The 22033-nt window shown below is 44.5% G+C and overlaps 1 protein-coding gene across 4 annotated transcripts in view; it reads left to right on the top strand.

The window, feature by feature from the left end:
• The window catches only part of TNRC6B (trinucleotide repeat containing 6B), a 259378-nt gene that overhangs the window by 201832 nt on the left and 35513 nt on the right, over positions 1–22033 (top strand). For 3 of the 4 annotated variants that reach the window (XM_021092845.1, XM_021092843.1, XM_021092846.1), the window contains 5 exons: positions 96–271; positions 3004–3075; positions 3945–3990; positions 5677–5825; positions 11787–11912. In XM_021092845.1, the coding sequence (XP_020948504.1) occupies positions 96–271; positions 3004–3075; positions 3945–3990; positions 5677–5825; positions 11787–11912 (569 nt within the window). Of the gene's footprint in view, positions 1–95; positions 272–3003; positions 3076–3944; positions 3991–5676; positions 5826–7133; positions 7305–11786; positions 11913–22033 lie in introns of all 4 variants that reach the window. The other variant, XM_021092847.1, reaches the window with a different exon arrangement.

The following is a 22033-nucleotide window of genomic DNA, read 5'->3' as shown; positions in this document are numbered from 1 at the left end:
TAAAATTAGAAATATACTAAAATGCTACATTTACAAGGAGTGGTTATTGTCATGGAGAAGCTGTTACATACAGTTGGTTCCTTCTTCTCTTAAAGATTCCAAATCTATGCAAGACGGCTGGGGGGAGAGTGACGGGCCCGTGACAGGAACTCGCCATCCCAGCTGGGAAGAGGAGGAGGATGGAGGCGTCTGGAACACCGCCGGCTCTCAGGGAAGTGCTTCCTCCCACAACTCAGCAAGCTGGGGACAAGGAGGAAAGAAGCAAATGAAGGTAGCCTGCTTATTCATTCTTCGAAGGCAGAAGCCAGGCAGCTAGAGAGTCCCTGAGGTCCTGAGTGAGGGTGAAAATATTTCCTTAAGAACAAATAACTACTTGCTCTTTACCCCTCATCTTCCTTCCCCGTGACCTTGGGATCTCCAACTACAAGACTGTTGCTGTGGGTAAAATGGAATTTTCCAAAGGGATGATTTTTTTTTTCACTTTAGTTTCCAGATTGTAGTGAGTCCTTGAAAGCTTTTAAGGCACACTTGATAAATGTGTTAGGCGTTTGTGTTCTAAAGCCAAGCGAGTCCTCAGAGTAAATCCCCGTGGCTGTGCAGGAGAGAAACCGCAGTTCGGTAGCTTCGTAGCCTGGCCACTGGCGGTCAGCACAGCCGCTCTTGTCTGGCTCGGGAAATTCCAGGGCCCAGACCCTTTTCCCGACGGAGTGAAGGGCCCGCGCGTCCCCTGCTGCGGCGGCCGATGACTCATCGACATCCTGTACCGCCTGTGTGCCCCACGGTCTGACTTTCTGTCTCTTGGAACGACGTAGTTTCTCCTTTGATTTGCATCATTTGATGAGGACGTTGGTTTTCCATCTAGAACCTGAACGGCCCTCTCGGCAGAAGCATTTTCATTCCAGCCTTTTATTCCACACATACTGAGGGAGGTAAAAAATGGGCAGCCACATAGTTCATTTCAGCGTGGGAGCCTGGCTGCCCCGAGAAGCACCTCACAACAAGTGTTCTCCTGGGTTTCAGACACTGGATGCCGTTTCAGAAGGTCTTCAGGTGGCCAGTCCCCTTTGCCTATAAGGATTTTGTTCTGAATATGATTACTCTCTTTTCTAGCCCAAGAATACTCGTTCTTTCTGTCAGAAACATTTTGTTTAAGCAGTCATGTATAGTTTTCTCTGTTAAAGGACTTTTATTATTCTAGTCACAAAAGAAGTTATTCTATAAACATTCCAGCATTTTTAGTACACTCGTGTTGTCTAGTCTGCTGTGGCTTTCTTTTTGTTATTTAAAAATTAACAATGAGTTCCCTGGTGGTACAGCAGGTTAAGGACCTGGCATTGTCACTGCTATGGCTCAGGTTCAGTCCCTGGCCCAGGAACTTCTGCATGCCACAGGTGCAGGCAGAAAATAAAAGTTAAAAAAAAAAAAAAAAAAAAAAGCAGCACTTCCGTGCCTGCCCGCTTACACTTCTCTTAATAAATCTATTTCTTGCCTATCAAAAAAAGATCATAAAAAATCAAAGTAAAAAAATAAATGAAAATTACCAGTGAGACCAAATTACAAGACAGTTTAGGAGACTGCTGAGGAAGCAACCGAGTGAAAGGTACTGGGCCGCTCAGGTAACCTCCAAGATTGAAATAATGGGGAATTAAATGTTTCTGCTTCACGATTGATGATTCTGACCTGAGGGCCTTTTTGCGAGTGTACGATCAAATGCAGACGACATACAATTTACCGTCTTCGTCAGTTTGAAGGTTCGGTCCCATGGCATTAAGTACATTCACATTGTTGTGCTGGCATCACTAACATCTGTCTGCAAAACTGTTCTCATCTCGGAGTTCCCCTGGTGGCTCAGTGGTTAAAGAACCTGACTAGTATCCATGAGGACATGGGTTTGATCCTTGACCTCGCTCAGTAGACTAAGGATCCAGCATTGCCGTGAGCTGTGGTATAGGTCACAGACTCGGCTTGGACCTGACATTGCTGTGGCTGTGGCCGTGGCGTAGGCCAGCAGCTACAGCTCCCATTTGACTCCTAGCCTGGGAACTTCCATATGCCGTAGGTGCGGCCGTAAAAAGACAAAAACAAAAAAACAAAAACAAAAACCCCAAAAACTCATGTTGCAGAACTGAAACTCTCTACCCATGAAAGAATAACTACCACTTTTCCCCCTCGCTCCCGTGATGGTTTCGTTTTGTTTTGCTTTTAACCTTTAAACCTGCAAATGAACTTAAATACCTTAGCACTTTGAAGAATAATAAAATCAATGTAACCAATATCATCAGAACACAAGCAGAATTTTTACCTGGAAAATGCACACATGCACACAGCCCCATCACCTTGTGCCCCCACCGGGTCCCCGTCGTAGTTCCACCTGCCTTCTCCATAGAAATAAAAGTGGAGCTGATGACAGTGTCTTGTTCAGGGGAGAAACTAGTTTGTCTCATTAAGAAATAAACAGAACCTTACGTCTGCCTTACTTTGCAGTGAGCTCGGTGATGCTGTCTTATGCTAGGCTTCTTTCCCATAGGGGACCCGTGTCCTTTACACTGGGAAACGGCAGATGAACGTGCTCACACAGAGAATAATGACCCGTTTAAATAGGCTCCTTTCCAAATAACATGCACTAGCATCCATCTCTTTCTCTTTACTCCTAATATAAACCGGCTTGGGTTACAAGGAAGTACCAAGAGGGAAGGTACTAACATGCAAACATTGGATTTTCCAAAATCTGATCTTCTGTTTCTAGGGTAAAAGCACTGGCTGGGCATATACACATACCGTTACTTCTAAATCAGTGCAACAAAGAAAGTAATGAAAACAGATGTAACTACAGCATATTACTTTTTTAGACTATCAGATAACATATCAAAATATCATTAAAGAGGAAGCGTTAGGGTTCACAAAGGTAAATGCTTGGTTTTACATTTTCAATCAGTACTTGTACGGCTCAGCTGACATAAAGTAAATTACTTGGTTCTGAGGTTACTTCTGTCCTTTCTGCAGAACTCACTAAAAGGAGGAAACGATTCATGGATGAATCCTCTTGCCAAACAGTTTTCGAATATGGGATTGCTGGTGAGTTTTATGTTTTCGTATGTGTCATGTGTCCCAACTCTTACATTTACTGCAGATAGTAGGACCACTGCCACATGTAATAGAAAATGATAGATTTAGAAACTGGTTAAGCAGTTAGAAGGCAGAAGCCAGCCCGTGTTCCTGATTTGGATTTGGCAATACTTGTTCTCTATTCTCTTCTTTTTTTTCTTAATGAAATACTCCAGTATTTAAAGGTTACAGCTCTTAAATTTGTAGTCCTTTTCCTTAGGCAGTTAGGGAAGAAAGGGCCAAGTACTTAGCATTTGTATAATTTTTGCTGACGATTGTACCCGTTTTAATATGATAATGTTAAAGACAGCAACAGCAGAATAACCAGGGCGGCTCTTTGTGATTAATTATATAGGCAGTTCTTGTGGGATTTCTAATTTTCTGGTCTCTTGGGAACATTATGGGGGCACCCCGTCCCTGGTGCCAAGAGACAAATGACTTGGCTGCACAGCTCCAGATTTGATGACTTGACAAGTCACGAGAAGAAGTTGTCATCCCTTGGCTGCCACTCCTGGAATTTGATCCCGAGCCGACTGGAACTTGAGGACGGGGTTTATTTCTCCAAGCAGCTGTTTAGTTATTGCCCTGTCTGTAGATGTACTGAAGCTAACTTGATGTGAAAATTGAATTTAGGAATGTGAGCACCAGCAACAGTCAAAACTAGTTATATGAAAAATGTTCACATCTTCCTTCCAGTTTAAGGCTCATTTCAAAGGACCTCGTTTAGCACTAGTAGTAGAGGAAGGTGTGGCTCACTCGTGAGTTAATGCCATTTCTTCTCTGTTTCAAACTCTTAATTCGAGCCTTTAATCTTCCCTCATGTTCTTTATTATTTTCAGAGTCAAACTGAAGATAATCCAAGCAGCAAAATGGATTTGTCTGTAGGTGTGTATCACTCCGCAAGTACCAGTGAATCTGTTGTTCACGGCCCTGTTGGGATCCCCTGCTCATGTTGAGTTGGGGTGGGTGCAGTTCTGTAGACGCGGATTCCACACTCACTGTGGAAGGGAAGGTACCATGCTGGACACGAGGTAGGGGCTGAAAACTCCAGAGAGTGCAAGAGCCACGAAAGTGCTGTGAGTGAGTGCTGTGTGCCAGACACACCAAATGGAGACTGAGGGGCCACCGGCACACTGTGGAGAACGTGTAACCACAAGAGAGGCGTCGGCCTTTGCTCAGCTGGGCCAGCTCCTCCAACATGTTCAAGAGACGCCAGAAATTCAGATCCATGTTGACATCATGATTTTTAAATACTAGAAGCTAATTCAGATGTTTAAAAATTGCTGTGAGGCCGAGATATGTCCCTGGCCCTGCCAGATCAGCCCTCAGGTTGTCCCATCCTGTCTGCACCGGGATGTGTCGTCATTGACCAGGTCCCCATGGCGAGCAGAGCAGATGCAGATCTGCACAGTGATGCTGTTGTTCCCCCCGGAGGAACGGAGAGAGTCAAGCCAGGAAGCAGAGAGGACGATCCTGGGAGAGAAGGGGAACTGCCTCTGATCTGTGATCCTCTTAAATATGAGAATAACTGAAAAATGAGCTTTGTGTCAGTACATAGTAGCAGATTTATGGAGATGTGGGAAAATGGTCATTACATCTGGGAAATTACATTGTCGCAGTAACATGGCTCACACCTCCGCTCTTCAACTCTTCAACTCCGCTCTTCAAGTTCTTGATTTTAGGTCAACAACCATGCCTCTTAGATCTTTTTATTCCTAATGATTGTATTTCACAATCCCAACTATTTATCTAGCAGATGCTAAAATAGCAACAAGAGACATCCTCTTACTGGAGACATTTGAATCTCTGAGCATGATATATTCATCAAACACATCAATAACCAGTCTTATTTTTTAGTTATAGTTTTGCCAGGTGAGCCCTAAGGCTCGTTTTCAGTCTTCCATAGAAAACAAGCCACAGGAGTTCCCTTGAGGCTCAGTGGGTTAAGGATCTGGCCTTCACTGCTGTGGCTCTAGTTACAGCTGTGGTGTGGGTTCCATCCTAGCCTGGAAACTTCTGCATGCTGCAGGTGCAGCCAAAAGAACCTAAAAACCAAAAACGGTTTTGGTTATATATTGGATATATATATATAAATGGATATATATTGGAGTTTTTTTTGTTTGTTTAAAGCACCCATGTCTGGAGTTCCCGTAATGGCTCAGTGGTTAACGAATCCAACTAGGAACCATGAGGTTGCGGGTTCGATCCCTGGCCTTGCTCAGTGGGTTAAGGATCCGGCGTTGCCGTGAGCTGTGGTGTTAAGTCACAGACTCGGCTTGGATCCCTCGTTGCTGTGGCTCTGGCGTAGGCCGGCGGCTATAGCTCCGACTGGACCCCTAGCCTGGGAACCTCCATGTGCCGTGGGAGCGGCCCAAGAAGTGGCAAAAAGCCAAAAAAAAAAAAAAAAAAAAAAAAAAAGCACCCACGTGTGTTCCAGGGAGGATCACCAGGAGCCTGAACCAGTGAGGGCTCCTCTGGTCTTAACACCAGCACCCCCGCGGGGATAGTGGACGGGTCACTCTTGGTCACGAGAGAGACGATGACATCTTCACTCTTCTGTGTTACTTTCAGGGAGCCTTCCAGATAAAAAATTCGATGTGGACAAGCGAGCAATGAATCTCGGGGATTTTAATGATATCATGAGGAAGGATCGATCTGGGTTCCGTCCACCTAATTCCAAAGACATGGGAACCACAGATAGTGGGCCTTATTTTGAGAAGGTGAGTTGAATCCTTGGTTTAAGATAACCCCTGAGAACCATTTGGGTTCCCATTTGTCTTTTGATAATTAATTTCAGAAGGAAGCGTAGAATTACTGAACTAAATATCACCTGCCTTTGAATGGTAACTTGAAAATAGCTGATGTTGACAGGTGATTAGGTATCAGCTAGATCTGTCTTGTCTTTAGGATATGAGTATAATAAATGGGGCCCAAGTTTTGGGGAAATGTATGAGTTTAGAGGGGGAACATGGTCTGACTATTTATAGTTGGGCAAATGCACACCTAAAACATCAAAGAGGGAGTTCCCTGAACCCGACTAGTATCCATGAAGACGCGGGTTCAGTCCTTGGCTTTGCTCCAGTGGTTCACTCATCCAGTGTTGCCATGAGCTCTGGTGTAGGTGGCAGACACGGCTCGGGTCGCATGTTGCTGTGGCTGTAGTGCAGGCCAGCAGCTACAGCTGTGTTTCAACCCTTAGCCGGGAAACCTCCATATGCCGCACTTGCAGCCCTAAAAAGACCAAAAAATAAAACAGAAGAAATTCTAGAGACAGATTTATTATTAAGTTCTTTTTTTCTGCTACCGTGCAACGACTAATTAAATCTTTGGAACTTGTGCCAGTGCTCTGTGTCTCTTAAGGCCTTGCCTTCCAGCTTTGTCAAGATGAGCCACACATCCTCCTTGACTGTTTCTGAGAGAGCTCTTTTGTCTTCTTTCCCCATTTCCCAAATGATCTGTTTTTAGTTACAATGGTAAACTTTGCAAGTTCTCAGCTACCTGCTTTAAACAAGTCATTTAATACCTACCTGTTTTGATTTTTAATATTTCTAATGGAGGAGATTGTTCCCTGATTCAGAATACCAATGTGCAGTGTTCTTGGTCTTCAGAAGGCAGTTAACACCAAAATTTTTACATCTGGCACGTTTTTGACACCACTGGTGCTGGTTCAGACAGCAGCCTATTCACCAGAAGGTGACTCTGGCTTCTGTTTTCAGCAGCCACATAGTTAGGAGTAATCAGTACTAGATGCATAGACGTAATGTGTCTGGCCATGTTTATCTCAGTGCCATGGACCGAATGTGTTACTAACCTAGAGGATAAGAAAAATCTCTATCAAAGAAAATGACAGATGGTGTCTCCTGGGCGGCGGAGGAGGAGGAGGAGGAGGAGGACCCCCGTTCTGCCCTCGTTGATTGCTAATACACTCTAACTTTGTTTATTCCTCGTGTTTCTCTTTTCCCTTCTTGCATTCTGTTGCTTCACTAACCAACACTCATTGTGATTGGCTAACTACTACTGCTTTTCAGCTGACTTTGCCTTTCTCCAATCAAGATGGGTGCCTTGGGGATGAGGCTCCCTGCTCTCCCTTCTCCCCTTCTCCCAGCTACAAGCTGTCTCCCTCTGGTTCCACACTACCCAACGTCAGCCTTGGAGCAATCGGCACAGGGCTCAACCCCCAAAACTTCGCTGCTAGACAAGTAAGGAGGCCTCTCAAATTTATAACTGCTTGGCTGTGGCCTCGCCTTGGCCCTGGTCTGCAGTTTATTGCATCATTTGTCTGTCTTGGGAAATTTGTTGATTACTGAATGCACAGAATGATATTACAAATAGACTTTAGACCTTTCAGCCCATAGGACCCATCTCTTCATGGTTCTCAACATGGATTTTATTTTAAATCTGTTTCTTTTGTCTTCCCATTTTTGGTCCTAAGTTTACATTTAACAAGTTAACTAATGACTGGCTTAGGAAAATGTTAACGAGGCTGTTTAGGTGCCTTCTGTCATCTAATTTAGCAGCATGTTTGCCATTTTGAACAATAGGTTGAATGGCAAGTACCACTTTTGAGGTCTTCTCGGTCTAATAAAATTGCTAATTAGGAAATGGTAGCAAAACTTAGATGAAATAATTGAGGATTACAGCATCCTAAAAATATAGTTGTCTTTCAATATAAAATGACCTAGAGAAAGGTAGCTTCCGTATTAGGTGATGAACCTTGAAGGAGCCTGGGTGTTGCCCAGTGTTTGATTCAGCCTGGAGCAGCTCCTTCCCCAGGCGGGGTTGCATCTGTCAGTCTTCCAAGGAAGGGCTGTGCAGTAGAGACGAGACTGGCGGGGCTGGCACGATGGTGCCTCCTCAGTCGCTTTGCAGGCCTGAGCCCACACAGCAGGCCTCTTGATGTCTCACAGTATCTCGGTTGTACTTTTTGGGGAGAAAAGTGGGAATTTGGGGACAATTCCCTTGCCACGGTGGCTCCAGTGATACCTTCCTAGCCTTAGGTCCATGGCAACTAACTTGCCCCTCTCACTTTTCACCTCCAGACGTCATGGGAGGACATTTAATTACTTGTTCCCCTCTGTTTGCACGTGATGACTTTCACCTATAAATCAAAGGGCGATACGCAACACCTCTCACGCCATGGTCCTCAAGTTGCATATAGATCTTTCATACACTTTCTCATTGCTGCCTCGCACATTTTAAAAAGAAGGATTATATCCATGTGTTCAGATTGCTTAATTCTGGATTGGCAGTTATAGGTCATTTTTCATGTTCTTCCTTTATATTTCACTGTTTTCTTTAATGTTCTCACAGAGGACATGGCAATGTATTGCATACCTAAACAGAAAAAAATAGTTACATCAGTTTTGGTGGAGAGGAGCGCTCTTTTGGGTTGAGGTTTAGAAAATATAAAATAGTCGTAGCACTCTTGGCTAACAGTGATTATCAGTATGCTCCCAGGATCACCTGGTTATGAGATGTTTTCAGTACGTACACTTTGGTCTGTTGACCAGCCATACCAGCTGTGCACTGGACTCTAAAAAAAAAGTCATTCCTCTTTATTTTTTTTGGTCCGTGGATTGCTACAAAGTCCACTGTGAACCAAGTTGATATACATGTTCTACCCAGATGTGGTCATGATTTTTTCCCACACTGTTTTCATGCAGAGTTAATATACTTCATAATTTAAAATTTGAGAAGTTCCCGTCATGGCTTAGCGGAAACCAATCTGATAGAACCCATGAGGACGCATATTCGATTCCTGGCCTCACTCAGTGGGTTCCGGATCCAGCGTTGCTGTGAGCTGCGCTGTAGGTCACAGTCGTGGCTCAGATCTGGTGTTGCTGTGGCTCCGGCGTAGGACGGTAGCTAACAGCTCCGATTCGACCCATAGCCTGGGAATCTCCATATGCCGCAGGTGCAGCCCTAAAAAGACCGAATAAATAAAAATAAAATTTGAGGGTTTTTTCCCAAGTCACAGAATATTTCAGTCAGCTTGATAACCTTGTTTTTAATTAATATACCTCATGTAAACACTGTAGTTGAGGCAAATGTAACCAATAATTATTAGGCTCCAGTCCTCATAAAGCTTCATATACAACATTAAAACTTTAGAAATAGGCGGATAAGCCACTATTTATATATATATATGAGCTTTAAATGCCCGTTTTCCTAATCTCTAAATATAGTTTTAAGGGAAAAAAAGCCTGGATTTGTATGATTGCCATTAAATACATTACTGTGCAAAATAGCTACTTCTGAACCAAGATGACGGGATTGTGGTGCCAAGGTGCATAGGAAGAAACAGAAGTTCTATTTTTTTGGATAGACTTCTGTTGACTTATGTTTGCTATTACCCATGTCAGATGTACCAAGGTGCCTGGTATGGCACTGGAGACGCTCGATAATGAAAACCTAAAGCATTTGGTGGCAGGAGGGAATCTTTCCACTTAGGAATAGGAAAGCAGGGCTTGATTTTCCAAAAACTACAAAAGGCAAATTCCTTTTACTACTTCTTACCGAAAGGAGAGGTTGAAGTTTACGTGGGCCCTGCCTTTCTTTGGGAGCCTACGAAACACGGATTCTGGCAAGGACCTTAGCCATCAGAAACCCTGCTGTCCAAGGACTATCGTGAATAATTAACATCTAATAACAAGGTTATTGCTTTGATACGTAGAGTGTGAGAATGACCTTAGCGGAAGTCTTAGCAAAATAAATGTTCCCTGTTTTCTTGGGAATGCTTAGTAGCCAAGCTCCTGACTACCAGGAGCTCAGAAAAGTTAGACCTGAATCGTTTCACTTAGAATGGCAGATTTAGGAGTTCCCGTCATGGTGCAGCGGAAGTGAATCCGACTAGGAACCATGAGGTTGTGGGTTGGATTCCTGGCCTTGCTCAGTGGGTTAAGGATCCGGTGTTGCCGTGAGCCGTGGTGTAGGTCACAGACGCGGCTTGGATCTGGCATTGCTGTGGCTGTGGTATAGGCCGGCGGCTGCAGCTCCAATTTGACCCCTGGCCTGGGAACCTCTGTATGCTGTGGGTGCAACCCTAAAAAAGACAAAAAGAAAAGAAAAAAAAAAAATGACAAGTTTGATTAGTAAGACAGGAGAAGCAGAGATATTAAGAGTTTCTAGAACTGAAGGTCTTTTTATGTTTAAATAGTCTTTTGGGAGATTTAAAATTCATGGTGGATCTTTGACTTTCTTTCACGAGATATACACAGGTTTTAATTCCCATTTCTATTTTATGTTCATAATCATTTTTATTTTTAATACCTTTAAGTTCATTAATTTCCCTGAAGCAGTCCATCAAGTCATCAGAATACCTTTAATGTTCTAGAACGTAATGGTGCCATTGCCAAATTACCTCGATCCCCACGATTCCAGGGATAAGATGATGGTGGTGACCTCAGCTCAGAGCGCACACACTTGGTACCAGCAAGGGTGCAGCTGTCTTCACTGCCGATGTCCAGTGGGACGTTCGTTTTCAAGTGTGTGAAATTGATGGGTCATGGATGTTTGCAAATGATGTGCTCATCCTACAGACCAGGGCTGCACTGAGTTTCTGGGAATGCAAAGAGGGAAATAATAAGCTGGCGGTGGAAAGGCAGAATGGGGAATAACGCTACTGTGATGTGATGATGGATCTTGTCAAAGCATTTCCAAGTGTTTTGAGCACGTAGAGGTGGGCTCCGTTAATTGAATGTGAAATGAGGAAGAAAGCTTTGGGGAAGACCTTGATAAGAACGACCTCTGAGCTGGGCCTTGAAGAGGCCAAGTAAAGATGGTATAGAAAAAAAGAGCTGTGTCAGGTAGAGACGACACATCGTCCCTTATCACGTACGGTTTCTTTGCTTCCCGGCTAGCAAAAGTCAGAAAGGAAGAGCCATGATGTAGTCCAGCTTTTTATAGCTCATAGATTGGAACAGTCTAGAAGTGCTTCCGTGAGGTGGTCCTCCAGAAATCAGGGAGTTAATTAAGCTTGTTTTTAACTAGACTGATAGTCAGTCATACATTTGGATGAAAAGTTACAGGTGAGTACTGGTTTGTTTTGGTGTCCCTGGAATGATTTTCCCTTTCTTTCCTTTTTTTTTCTTCTTACTCCGTGGTTGATTCATAGCTCCTCATCTAGCAAAGAAAGGACCAAGCAGACCCAGGGCAGAGAAGGGTGTTCAGATCTGGAGTAGGGTCCTCATGGAGCTAGGCTCACAATTGGGTGGCACTGATCTTAGGATTGAATGAACCACTTCCCGGAAGTCATAGCATGAGACTGCCTTACCGCTGGTATTCATAGGCCTGTGTTTTTACTCAGGTGCTTTTCAAGATGGGCCTCAGATTATAGAGTCTGAGAATAAATTCAGTGAACCCAATCTTATAAAAGAATAAGTTGAATAAATGTGACCTTGCCTTTACCTTTCAATAACAAAAACAGACAATAGCAAATGAGTGCTTTATCTGACATTTGACTAAATTTAACCCTTTTGGTTTATAGAGTGGTGATGATGTGCCCATGATTGGATCTGTTGATTTTCCAAGCATTCCAACACCAGAATGTCTCAGTTATCAAATTCTGTGATTCCATGGAACACAGGCTATGATGCTGCCAAGGGGTTAGAAAACCTGAGCTGTTTCTTATTTGCGTTTTCTGACGTTAACCCAGAGCCTTACCACTGCTGTTCCGTTTGCAGGGCGGCAATCATGGTTTGTTTGGAAATAGCACAGCACAATCGAGGGGCGTGCACACGCCAGTGCAGCCGCTGAACTCTTCTCCTAATCTCCGGGCGCAAGTGCCTCCCCAGTTTATTTCCCCCCAGGTAAGCGGTGTCCTGGTTCCACAAGTCAGTGGCCACATCCACGTGGTTTCCAGCTGTCCACTGATTGGTTGTATGGGCATAAAATAACAGCTGTCTGTCCAACAAATGAAAAATCCAGGTGCTTGGAATCAAGCTTTTTAGAACAAGATAATCAGATCTCATTTTTTCTTGTATCGTGCATACTGAGTAGATGTCGTTGCATGAAAAGCATTCTGATTATGTTCCTTTCAGATCTCCTATATATTTGCCTAATACTCTGTTGACTTTTAAATTGGGTAGAATTACAACTATAAATTCTGGGAGTTCACATCGTGGCGCGGCAGTAACGAATTCAACTAGGAACCATGAAGTTGCAGGTTTGATCCCTGGCCTTGCTCAGTGGGTTAAGGATCTGGCATTGCTGTGAACTGTGGTGTAGGTCACAGATGTGGCTCGGATCCTGCGTGGCTGTGGCTGGCAGCTGTAGCTCCAATTAGACCCCTAGCCTGGGAACCTCCATATGCCATGAGTGCCGCCCTGAAAAGTAAAAAAAAAAAAAACCAACAACTGTAAATTCTGATTTGTCAACATTCAGAGGTTAGTAGCCCTCAAAGACTCGCAGAATTGCCAGGTTCTGGGTTATCCTGGAAAGTTTTGAGGAGATGTACGCTAAAACACTGACTAGGTGCTGTAGGGGGTTTAGATCTAACAAAGTGGCAGAGACTTAATAACAGAGCAGCTCTGGGTGGACATGGTCCTTTGGGTACCAAAGAAGCCTTTAGGCCCTTTCTTAGCAGGAGGTGAACAATGAGTTGTTTGGAGGTACAGGTGAGAGATTTGGGCCAGTCTGCCATGTACTGCTCCTCAGACATCCCTGTGAGGAAGCGGGTCTGGGAAGCAAAGTAAAAGCTGAAATGCTCGAGTAAGGATTCAGGATGTGTGAGTGAAAATCAGAGCTTTGAGGCCGTCCCATCATGTGCAAGGGGCTGGGTGCTTACTAAGCCAGCCGACAGGTGGTGAAGGGGCAGGTTTTCTTGGTTTTGGTTTGGGATATGTCTTTTAAGCCAAGAGCTTAAGATATTTATTTGAAGCCATAATCTGTAGATTTTAGGTCCTGCTTTTGACACTGAGTCTCTGTCCATCTTAGTAGAGGAAGAAATGTCAGTCCCGCCCCAGCCCCCATCCCCATGGTCCCATCTGGAAACCTCTTTAGTGTCTCTCTTCTTCCCCTTTCCTCTAAGTTCTGCTCATCCTTCAAGTCCCATGCAGTGGAATGTCCTCCAGACAGAGCTGCTCCTGACTCGCCAGCCCTTTGCCGTGGCAGCGTCTTGACTCTCGGAGCGCTTGGCGTCATGCCTTGGTATCAGGCCAGCCGTCGTCGTCGTCTGCGGTTATCGAATGTCTGCATTGTGCCAGGTTTCACACTGGCAGGGCACAGATGAAGAAAACACCATCTCTCCCAGCCTTCTGGCGTTGGTGGCGGCCGTGGCAGATAGCCAGCAGATAGGGTGATAAACGTTGTATAGAAACGCTTTGCAGAGTTGGGAGAGTTGGGTGGGGCCTCACACTAGCAGTGATATTTAAACTGAGCCTTGAAGAATGAGTCAGAGTTTGCTGGGCACAGCCACGTGAAACGTGTCTTCTAGGGGCAGGAGCAGCTTGCACAAGGGGCAGTGATATCTGGGAGCACTGGCACCCTGAGGGGCGCGCGGTTGGTGTGAATAGTGTGAGCCTGTTGAAGCGTATGTATGCTGCCTAGAGTGGCATCGGGAGAAACTAGTCAAGAAGTTTGGGACCAAATTTGGAAGAGTTTCGTTTACCTTGCCGAAGAGTTCAGACTTTGTCCTTTGGTTTGTAGCTCTGATCTTGGCTGCTACTTAAAAATACAGTTTCTGGGTCTTCCCCAGTCTCCTGAGACACACAGGCTTGGGTTTGGGGGCCTGACAGTCACCCCCAGATGATTTTTATGTGCTCCCTAGAGCTTGGCCACTACTGCTGGAGATAACACGGTGTTAGGCAAGATTTCTCAGCTGAGTGGCAGCATAGGAAATTTTGCGTTTTAGAACCATAACACTGGCAATAATACAGAGGACATGTCTGAATGACAGAATTGCTAGAGCAAAGGAGAGTAGTTACGGAGCTGGTGCCACAGTCCAGGTGAGGCAGGAAGTGTGGAAATTAAGACCTTTTGGAGATCACTGATGATCTCTCTGTTGTGGGTACCACACCTGCTTCCCAGTCTCTCTTTTTTAGCTGTGCCCACGATACATAAAAATTCCTGGACCAGGGATTGAACCCACGCCACAGCAGCGACCCAAGCTGCTGCAGTGGCAATACTGGATCCTAACCTGCTGTGCCACGAGAGAAGTCCCCAGTCTCCTTTCCCCAGTGTGATCAGCAGTGCGGGACACAGCTGGTCACTCCCTCATTTTTGAGACAGTTTAGCTCTTGGACACCTTCTCTCTTTGTTCTCCACCCAGCTTTTCTTCTCTGTCTGCTTTATAAGTTCTTCCTCACTCTCCTAACATGCAAACATCAGAGTGCCCCATCTCAACATCGGAGCCTCTTCTCACCACCTAAGCCGCTGCTCATTGATCTCACCCAGTGGAATGACTTTAAAATGCTGGCAGTTCCAGAATTGTGACTTTGACCCAGATCTCCCTCGTCAACTCCGCAGATTTCTGGCCACCTTCACTAGGAGGCCTTCCAGGCAGCTGAAGTTAAGGTGCCCGAAACAAAACTGGCTTCATCCCACACTGCCCTCAGCAGTATCCTCTTCCTCCAAGTAAACGACACTCCCAGCCTGCAGGTGCTCAGGCCAGAGGCCTCCGAGCTGCTGTGTGTGAGGCCTCAGCCACATCCATCCGGCAGCAGATCCTCCTTTCAGAGCTTCGTCCCACATCTGACCATTTCCCACCGCAACCACAGTCTCCTGGCTGGGTCCCTGCCCTGCTTCATCCAGTACTCACCTGCCTCCGGTCTGCCTTCCACCAGAATTCAGACTGATCCCCTAAAACCCCCTGACTGCTGTAGCCATTAGCCGTGTGGACAGGTGAAGTGCAGCAAGTGGGATGGAAGCGCTGGGTGTTTTTAGCTTCAATTAATTTAAATGCAAATAGCCACACCAGGCTGGTGGCTACTGTATGGACAGTTGCAGGCGTAGAACACGTCTGCCGTCACAGCAAGCTAAGGCAGATGCCGTTACCGCTTCACTGGGAATCCTCTCGGCTCCTTCTCACTGCACATACAAAGCCTGCTCCTGGCTGTGGTCTCTGAGGCTCTTGGGGCTCTCCTTGCCCCCCACCCCTGCCACTCCTTTTCATCAGGCCTTCCCAGCCACCTGCCCCCAACGCACCAGAAGTCTTCCTTGAAGCCTCTCCTCCCAGATGGCCACACAGCTTCAGCTTTATTCCCTCCAGCCCTCGGCCTCAGTACGGCCTTATCAGAGAGACTATCCTGGCTGTGTACACTACGCTGCCACCACTGCTACTGCCCCACCCTCCCCAGGAGTGTAACAAGCTCCGCGGAGGCAGAACGTATCCACGGTGTTCACTGTTGCCTCCTGAACACCTACAGCTGCGCAGGACATGTAGTTTGAGTTCAGTAAATACATGTCAAGTCGCAGGAAGATACATTTCAGAATGATCTAGAAAGTGCAATTGTCAGAAAAGCACAGTCAACTTACTCTAAAAGACTTAGAGGTCGCAGACCTCTGTACAACCAGAGTATCTGCTGTGCTTGGAAAAGACAGGGGCTTATGTTCTCCCGCCTTTTTGAAATTTATTCGGCAAAACATGGTTGACATGTATTTAATGCATAACGAGGGCAAAGTACTAAATGGAATCTTCCATTTTTTCCCCTGACACTTACGTGTTTTAAAAAACAAAGCAGGAGTTTCCTTGTGGTGCAGCAGGTTAAGGATCCAGTGTTATTACTGCAGTGGCTGGGGTCGCTTCTGTGGTGTGGGTTTGACCCCTGGCTTGGGAACTTCTGCCTAAATAAATAAATAAATACATAACAAAGGAATTGGGTGCCCCCCCCCTTTTAAAGTAAAGACATAAACTTTCATGTTGGGTCATATTTAGTTGATCATTTACAAAATGTTCCATTGGGTAGACTTACTCTGATTTCCCTTCCCCCATATATTGGATATAAGTTGTTTCTAATTGTTCAGTGTTATAAATAATACTGTAGAGAAATCCTTACATATAGATCTTTGCCCATATTATTTCTGAATTTAGTTGCAAAGCACATGAACATTTAAAATTCTTGATGAATATTTAAAATATTTGATTTAATATTATCAAATTTTACACCGATTGTAACCACTTTATAGGGACAGTCAACAATTAAGGTAAATATAGGAAGACGACATGGAAGCTCATCTTTAAGATTTGTTACAAGTGTTTCATGGTTTTTCTACCTTGTCTTTTTCTTCCTGTTACTCAGACTTTCAGAAAGTAACACATGGTAGTGGTTTCTGTCTCGCGCTTAAATTGCTGTCATTTTGCACTTGTGATGCTCCCTTAAATGCCATATTGACTCCAACTAGAGTGTCCCTTTTTCCAACCCAGCTGGAGATTGAAGGGCTTTTAAGCCAGAATAATTAACTCCCTGCCTTGGGAATGTGCAGACCTGCACTTTAATTACTCTGCTACCCAGGTAGGAATAGCCATTTGCCAGGCGCCTAGTGGGGCTTCTCTCTGATACACGTGCACCCTGAAGAAGGGAGAAGTTGCAAGAGGCTAGATAGGAAGCCTCAAAGTGTCACTTCATAGTCTTTATCACTGTCAATGTACAGGACAGATGAGGTGCTGGCATTTAAATTGAAGTATAAAAATACCTCCTGGATTGTTTTCGGCCATGCCCACGGCATAAGGAAGTTCCTGGGCCAGCGATCAGACCCGCACCCCAGCAGTAACAATGCAGGATCCTTAACCTGCTGAGCCACCAGGGATCTCCATGTCTCTCTATCTTTAAATGATGTATTATTTCATGTTCCCTTTTTTGCACTTTATGTAATGAAATCGTATTACAGTATATAGCCTTTTCTGACTATTTTCCATGATGTTGTTTCTAAGATTTTCCCACGTTGATGTGGGGGAGTTGTGGCTCATGGAGTATTCTATTACGTGAAGATACCATCATTTATTTACCTATTCTACCCTGCTTCCGACAGATACTTGAGTTGTTTCCAGATTTTTGCACTTGTGAGCAGTGCTGCTGTGAATATTCCAGTGTTTGTCTCCTATGATGAATTCCTCTAAAGTACTGCTGGTTTGTGGACATGTTTTACTTGGAATAGTGGTTTCTTTCGCCAGCTTTGCATCGTGGTTATAGTACCCCTACTATAGGGTAAGGGACAGTAGCTTCTTGGCCAGGGATGGCGTACATTCTCAGGATGGAAGAGGACGTGATCAAGAGACCAGCTGATTTGTCCAGTAGGCCTTTAAAAACTGAAGGTAGAAAGGAGGTGAAATGACAGCTCAGACAATGGCGATTTATTTTGGAAGCCATTAGGTTGGGAAACAAAATAAGCACAGGCGCTTTCCCATGAGTCATAGAAGAAAGCTTTGGAAAGGAAGTTAGAAACAGTGCTGATCCGTGCACATGGCCTTGAGCAGTGCTGTCCCATAGAAATGTAGCACAAGCCAGAGTTCCCATCGTGGCTCAGTGATTAACGAATCCGACTACGAACCATGAGGTTGCAGGTTCGATCCCTGGCCTTGCTCAGTGGGTTAAGGATCTGGCGTTGCCGTGAGCTGTGGTGTAGGTGGCAGACATGGCTCGGATCCTGTGTTGCTGTGGCTCTGGCGTAGGCCGGCGCCTGCAGCTCCAATTGGACCCCTAGCCTGGGAACCTCCATATGCCATGGGAGCAGCCCTAGAAAAGGCAAAAGACCAAAAAAAAAAGAAAAAAAGAAAAGAAATGTAGCACAAGCCACATAATGTAATTGAAAGTCTCAGTAGCCACATTTAAAAGAGTCAAAGAAAAACTGGTGAAATTAATTTTCATAATATATATTCTTTAAACCACTATATCTAAATTATCATTTCAACCTGTAATCAGTGCTTTAACATTATATTAAAATTTTTACTTACTTACTTTTTTTAATGCTGGTGTGTATTTTACCCTGAAAGCCCATCTCAATTCTGTTAGCCATGTTTTCAGTGCCCAAGAGCCACACCAGCCTGGACAGCACAGGCCTGTAAAACTTAGTTACTGTATTAGTTTCTTTCGTAGAAACGGCTACAGCAAATGACCACAAACTGGGTAGCTTAAAACAATGGAGATTTTGTTCCTTCTCAAGTTCTGGAGGCTAGACATCTGAAATCAAGGTGTCGTCAGGTTGGTTCCAGTGGCTGCTCGCCGTGCTTGGAGTTCCTTAACTTGTCACTGCATAGCTGCCATCTCTGCCTCCTCATTCAGGTGGTCGTCTTCCCTGTGTGTCTCCTCTTCTTCTAAAGACCCCAGCCACTGGATTTGGGCCCACTCTAATCCACCATGTCCTCATCTTAAGCTTATGTTTACAGAGATCCTATTTCCAAATAAGGTCACTTTCTAAGATCACCATTGGGCATGCATTTTGCAGGGGGACACAGTTCAACCTGGTATAATTGCTAAATCAAATGAATTTAAGGTTCACACTGAAGGTAGTAAATAGGATTTCATGAGTCACTGAGGTATAGTGGCCTAAGACTCTGAATTGGGATATGGTATAATAGTGTAGAATATATCTGTACTCATAGCCTCCCCCCCACCCCCCCCCCCAAAAAAAACCTCTCAATACAGTGAAGTTAGATTTTTTTTTTTTCTTTTTTTCTTTCTTTTTTTTTTTTTTTGCTACACTCATGGTACAAGGAAGTTAACAGGGCCAGGGATCCAACAGTGGCCCAAGCCACTGCAGTGACAATGCTGGATCCTTAACCCCCCTCGGCCGCAAGGGAATTCCTCAAACACGTGTTGTAATTGGTTGGCAACGCTCAGCATCTCTTAGAGAATAAAGAGGAAGCAGCTGGGAGAACTATTACTTTCAACCAAAATACTTTCCAAAATGAGAGAATTGATAGTTTAAGTGAAAGTGCCTGAGCTCTAGGAAGAAAGTGAGTTTTTTAAGCCAAGTGGCGGAAACTTGAACTTAGCTGGTTTTAGACTGGAAAGGGTCAAAGAAAAGATAGGTAGATATTCTTGAGACTATAGTGGAGACAGTGACTCAAAAGCATTCGGAAGCCGAGAAATTGAAGTCTGACTGTGACGCTGGAGAGGCAATGGGAAGACCCCACCGGCCTTCTGATGAAAGCTTTCTGATGACTCAGTTTTTATAGGCGTGTTTTTAAAAGATGGAAAATAAGGGTTTGCAAGCAGGGATGAATGCATGTGAGCGTTGTGCTGGGGGAGTAGAACACCAAATACGCTGAGGCTTGCAAAAAAAAGGAGGCAGGTTAAAAGTGTCTTAGAGCTTGGTTTGGTGCAATGAGGTGACTGGGAGAGGAATCATTGCTTCGGACTCTATATAATGCTGACTGATGAAGTGGAAATAAAACTTTTACTGCTTTTGGCTTCTCTGGTAAGAACAAGGATGTTCAACCAAAAGAGTTAAGAGGAATTAAATCCTACAGCAGAGAAAGAATTTGTGACTAGAGTTGCAGAGCCCTGCCTGTGATCTTTGAAGAATTCTGGGGGCCTTCAAGGAGGAGGGTTTAATAATGACAGCCCCTCTTTTCTGCGCAGATTCTGAATTCTTTTTTTTTTTTTTTTTCGTCTTTTTAGGGCCGTACCCACAGCATAAGGAAGTTCCCCAGGCTGGGGGTCCAGTTGGAGCTGGAGCTGCTGGCCTACACCACAGCTACAGCAACACTAGATCCGAGCTGTGTCTGCAACCTACACCACAGCTCACGGCAATGCCAGATCCTTAACCCACTGGGCAAGGCCAGGGGTCAAACCCGCATCCTCATGGATGCTAGTCGGGTTCATAACCCAACAGGCCACAACGGGAACTCCCAGATTCTGAATTCTTAAGACAAAAAGGGAAGGTCTACAGAGGTCCGAATGTCTCTGTGGAGAGAGCGATACTGGAGAAGGTAGGCATCCTAATATGACTCCAAATTTATCCACTAGTAACTGGAGTAGCACAGTCCTCACTGTGGGTTGTCTGCCAAGAAGGAAGGGCAGGAGGCCCAGAGTGTCATGAAAAAGGCGGATGCCCCTCTGTGTGGAGTCTCAGATCAGAAATGGGAAAGAAGGGAACTCTCGTGGCTCAGCAGGTTAAGAACCCGACCAGTATCCATGAAGACTCAGGTTTGATCCCTGGCCTTGCTCAGTGGGTTAAGGGTCTGGTGTTGCCACGAGCTGTGGTTTAGATCACAGACACGCTCGGATCTGGTGTTGCTTTGATCGTGGCACAGGGCTGGCATCTGTAGCTCTGATTCGACCCCTAGCCGGGTAGCTTCCATATGCTGCAGGTTGGCCCTTAAAAAAAGAAGAAAGAAAGAAATGGGAAAGAAGAAGAACCCCTCCCCTAGAAGGAAGTAAAGATAATGGGGAATTTTTTAGAATTTTTTTTGAAAGAAAAGGCAAGTGCCTTAATGATTGATAAACTTGGTGCCTATTCCAAGCAAGATTCTAGACTAAATTATCAAAAACATAGCTTTTGAGCACCTGTGCTGGGATCAAGAATCATAGTTTGTTAACCACCTGAATGAACTTCACTTGTTTTCTTCACTGATTGGTTTTTTAAAATTGGATTATACGAGTGATAAAGTTGTCCTATCTCTATTTTGACAAGTTGTTTACAAGCTGTCTCTTTGTTTCAGACAAGATGGAAAAATAAAGGCTAAAAGCTAAAACAGTTGTCTTGATTAGAAATGATGGACTCTTCCTGGACTGATCAGTTTCATGTTGGAAGGATGTTTTTAGTGGCCTGCTGCTCAATTGTCTTCAGCTCTGTAGTTCAACATTCCCATTAATGGGGAAATACAAACTGGGAATAAATGAAATAAGAGATAGAAAACAACTTGGTGGAGTGACTGTTAATAAGTTAAAATAGATAATAAAGATTCATTCCTCTAATAGGTATTGATGGAGCGTCTGATGTGTGCTAGGCAGATAAAGATAATTGTAAGGTCCTAAGCTTGGATCAAAACATAAATGAATGAAATTTGTAAACCTCACTGCTTAAAAAGTACATGAGGAAGCAAAGTGTATTTTAATATTGTAGATTTTAATTGATAGTAAGCTTAGCATGTCAATTGAGAGTTGTGATCATGGGAGATCTTAGGAACTGTTAAAAGCATGGCCTTAAAAAGAATGGTTGGAAAAAAAATAAAACGAAGTGGAAAAAAAAAAAAAAGGAGTTCCCATCGTGGCACAGCAGAAACGAATCCTACTAGGAACCCTGAGATTTCAGGTTCAATCCCTGGCCTCACTCAGTGGGTTAAGGATCCAGCATTGCCACAGAGCTATGGTCTAGGTCGCAGACATGGCTCAGATCTTAGGTTGCTGTGGCTGTGGCATAGGCCAGCAGCTCTAGCTCCATTTCAACCCCTAGCCTGGGAACCTCCATATGCCTCAGGTGCAGCCCTAAAAAGACCAAAAAAAAAAAAAAGAGTGGTTAGTGACAGCCATGTCTACCCAATATGAGACAACTTTAGAAAATGGCTTTTCTGTTCTGGACTCTGCATTGCGATACTGAATGAGATAAGGAGAGAGAACTGGTCGCGTGTAGCCTGGAGATGAGAGCAAAGGACACTGTTACCATTGTCTGTGGACCTGGGAAGAACCACCCATGGAATAATATGAGCCTCTGTAGAGTGCATTTCTACGCATTTGACATGGATCAACTCTTAAAAATCCTCAACCACCCACTGACGTTAGTATTATTATTATTCAAATTTTGGAGATAAGGAAAGTGAAGCTCAGAAAAGTTAAAGAAGAAAACGTCATACACACCTTCGAAATGGCAGGTCCAGGCTGTCTGCCTCTAGAGCTAAACTTTTGACCAGAATTCTGCTTGCCACTCATGGAAGAGGAATTGAGATTGTTCTCCACGGAACTCACTGATTCAGTGGGTTCAGAGAATATTTTTATATAGCACATTTCCAATAATAACTTCACAGACAAAAATCATACTGTCATTCAAGATT

Source organism: Sus scrofa, chromosome 5 (genome assembly GCF_000003025.6).
Source record: "Sus scrofa isolate TJ Tabasco breed Duroc chromosome 5, Sscrofa11.1, whole genome shotgun sequence".
NCBI lineage: Eukaryota > Metazoa > Chordata > Mammalia > Artiodactyla > Suidae > Sus > Sus scrofa.
This window is presented reverse-complemented; position numbering and strand designations above follow the sequence as displayed.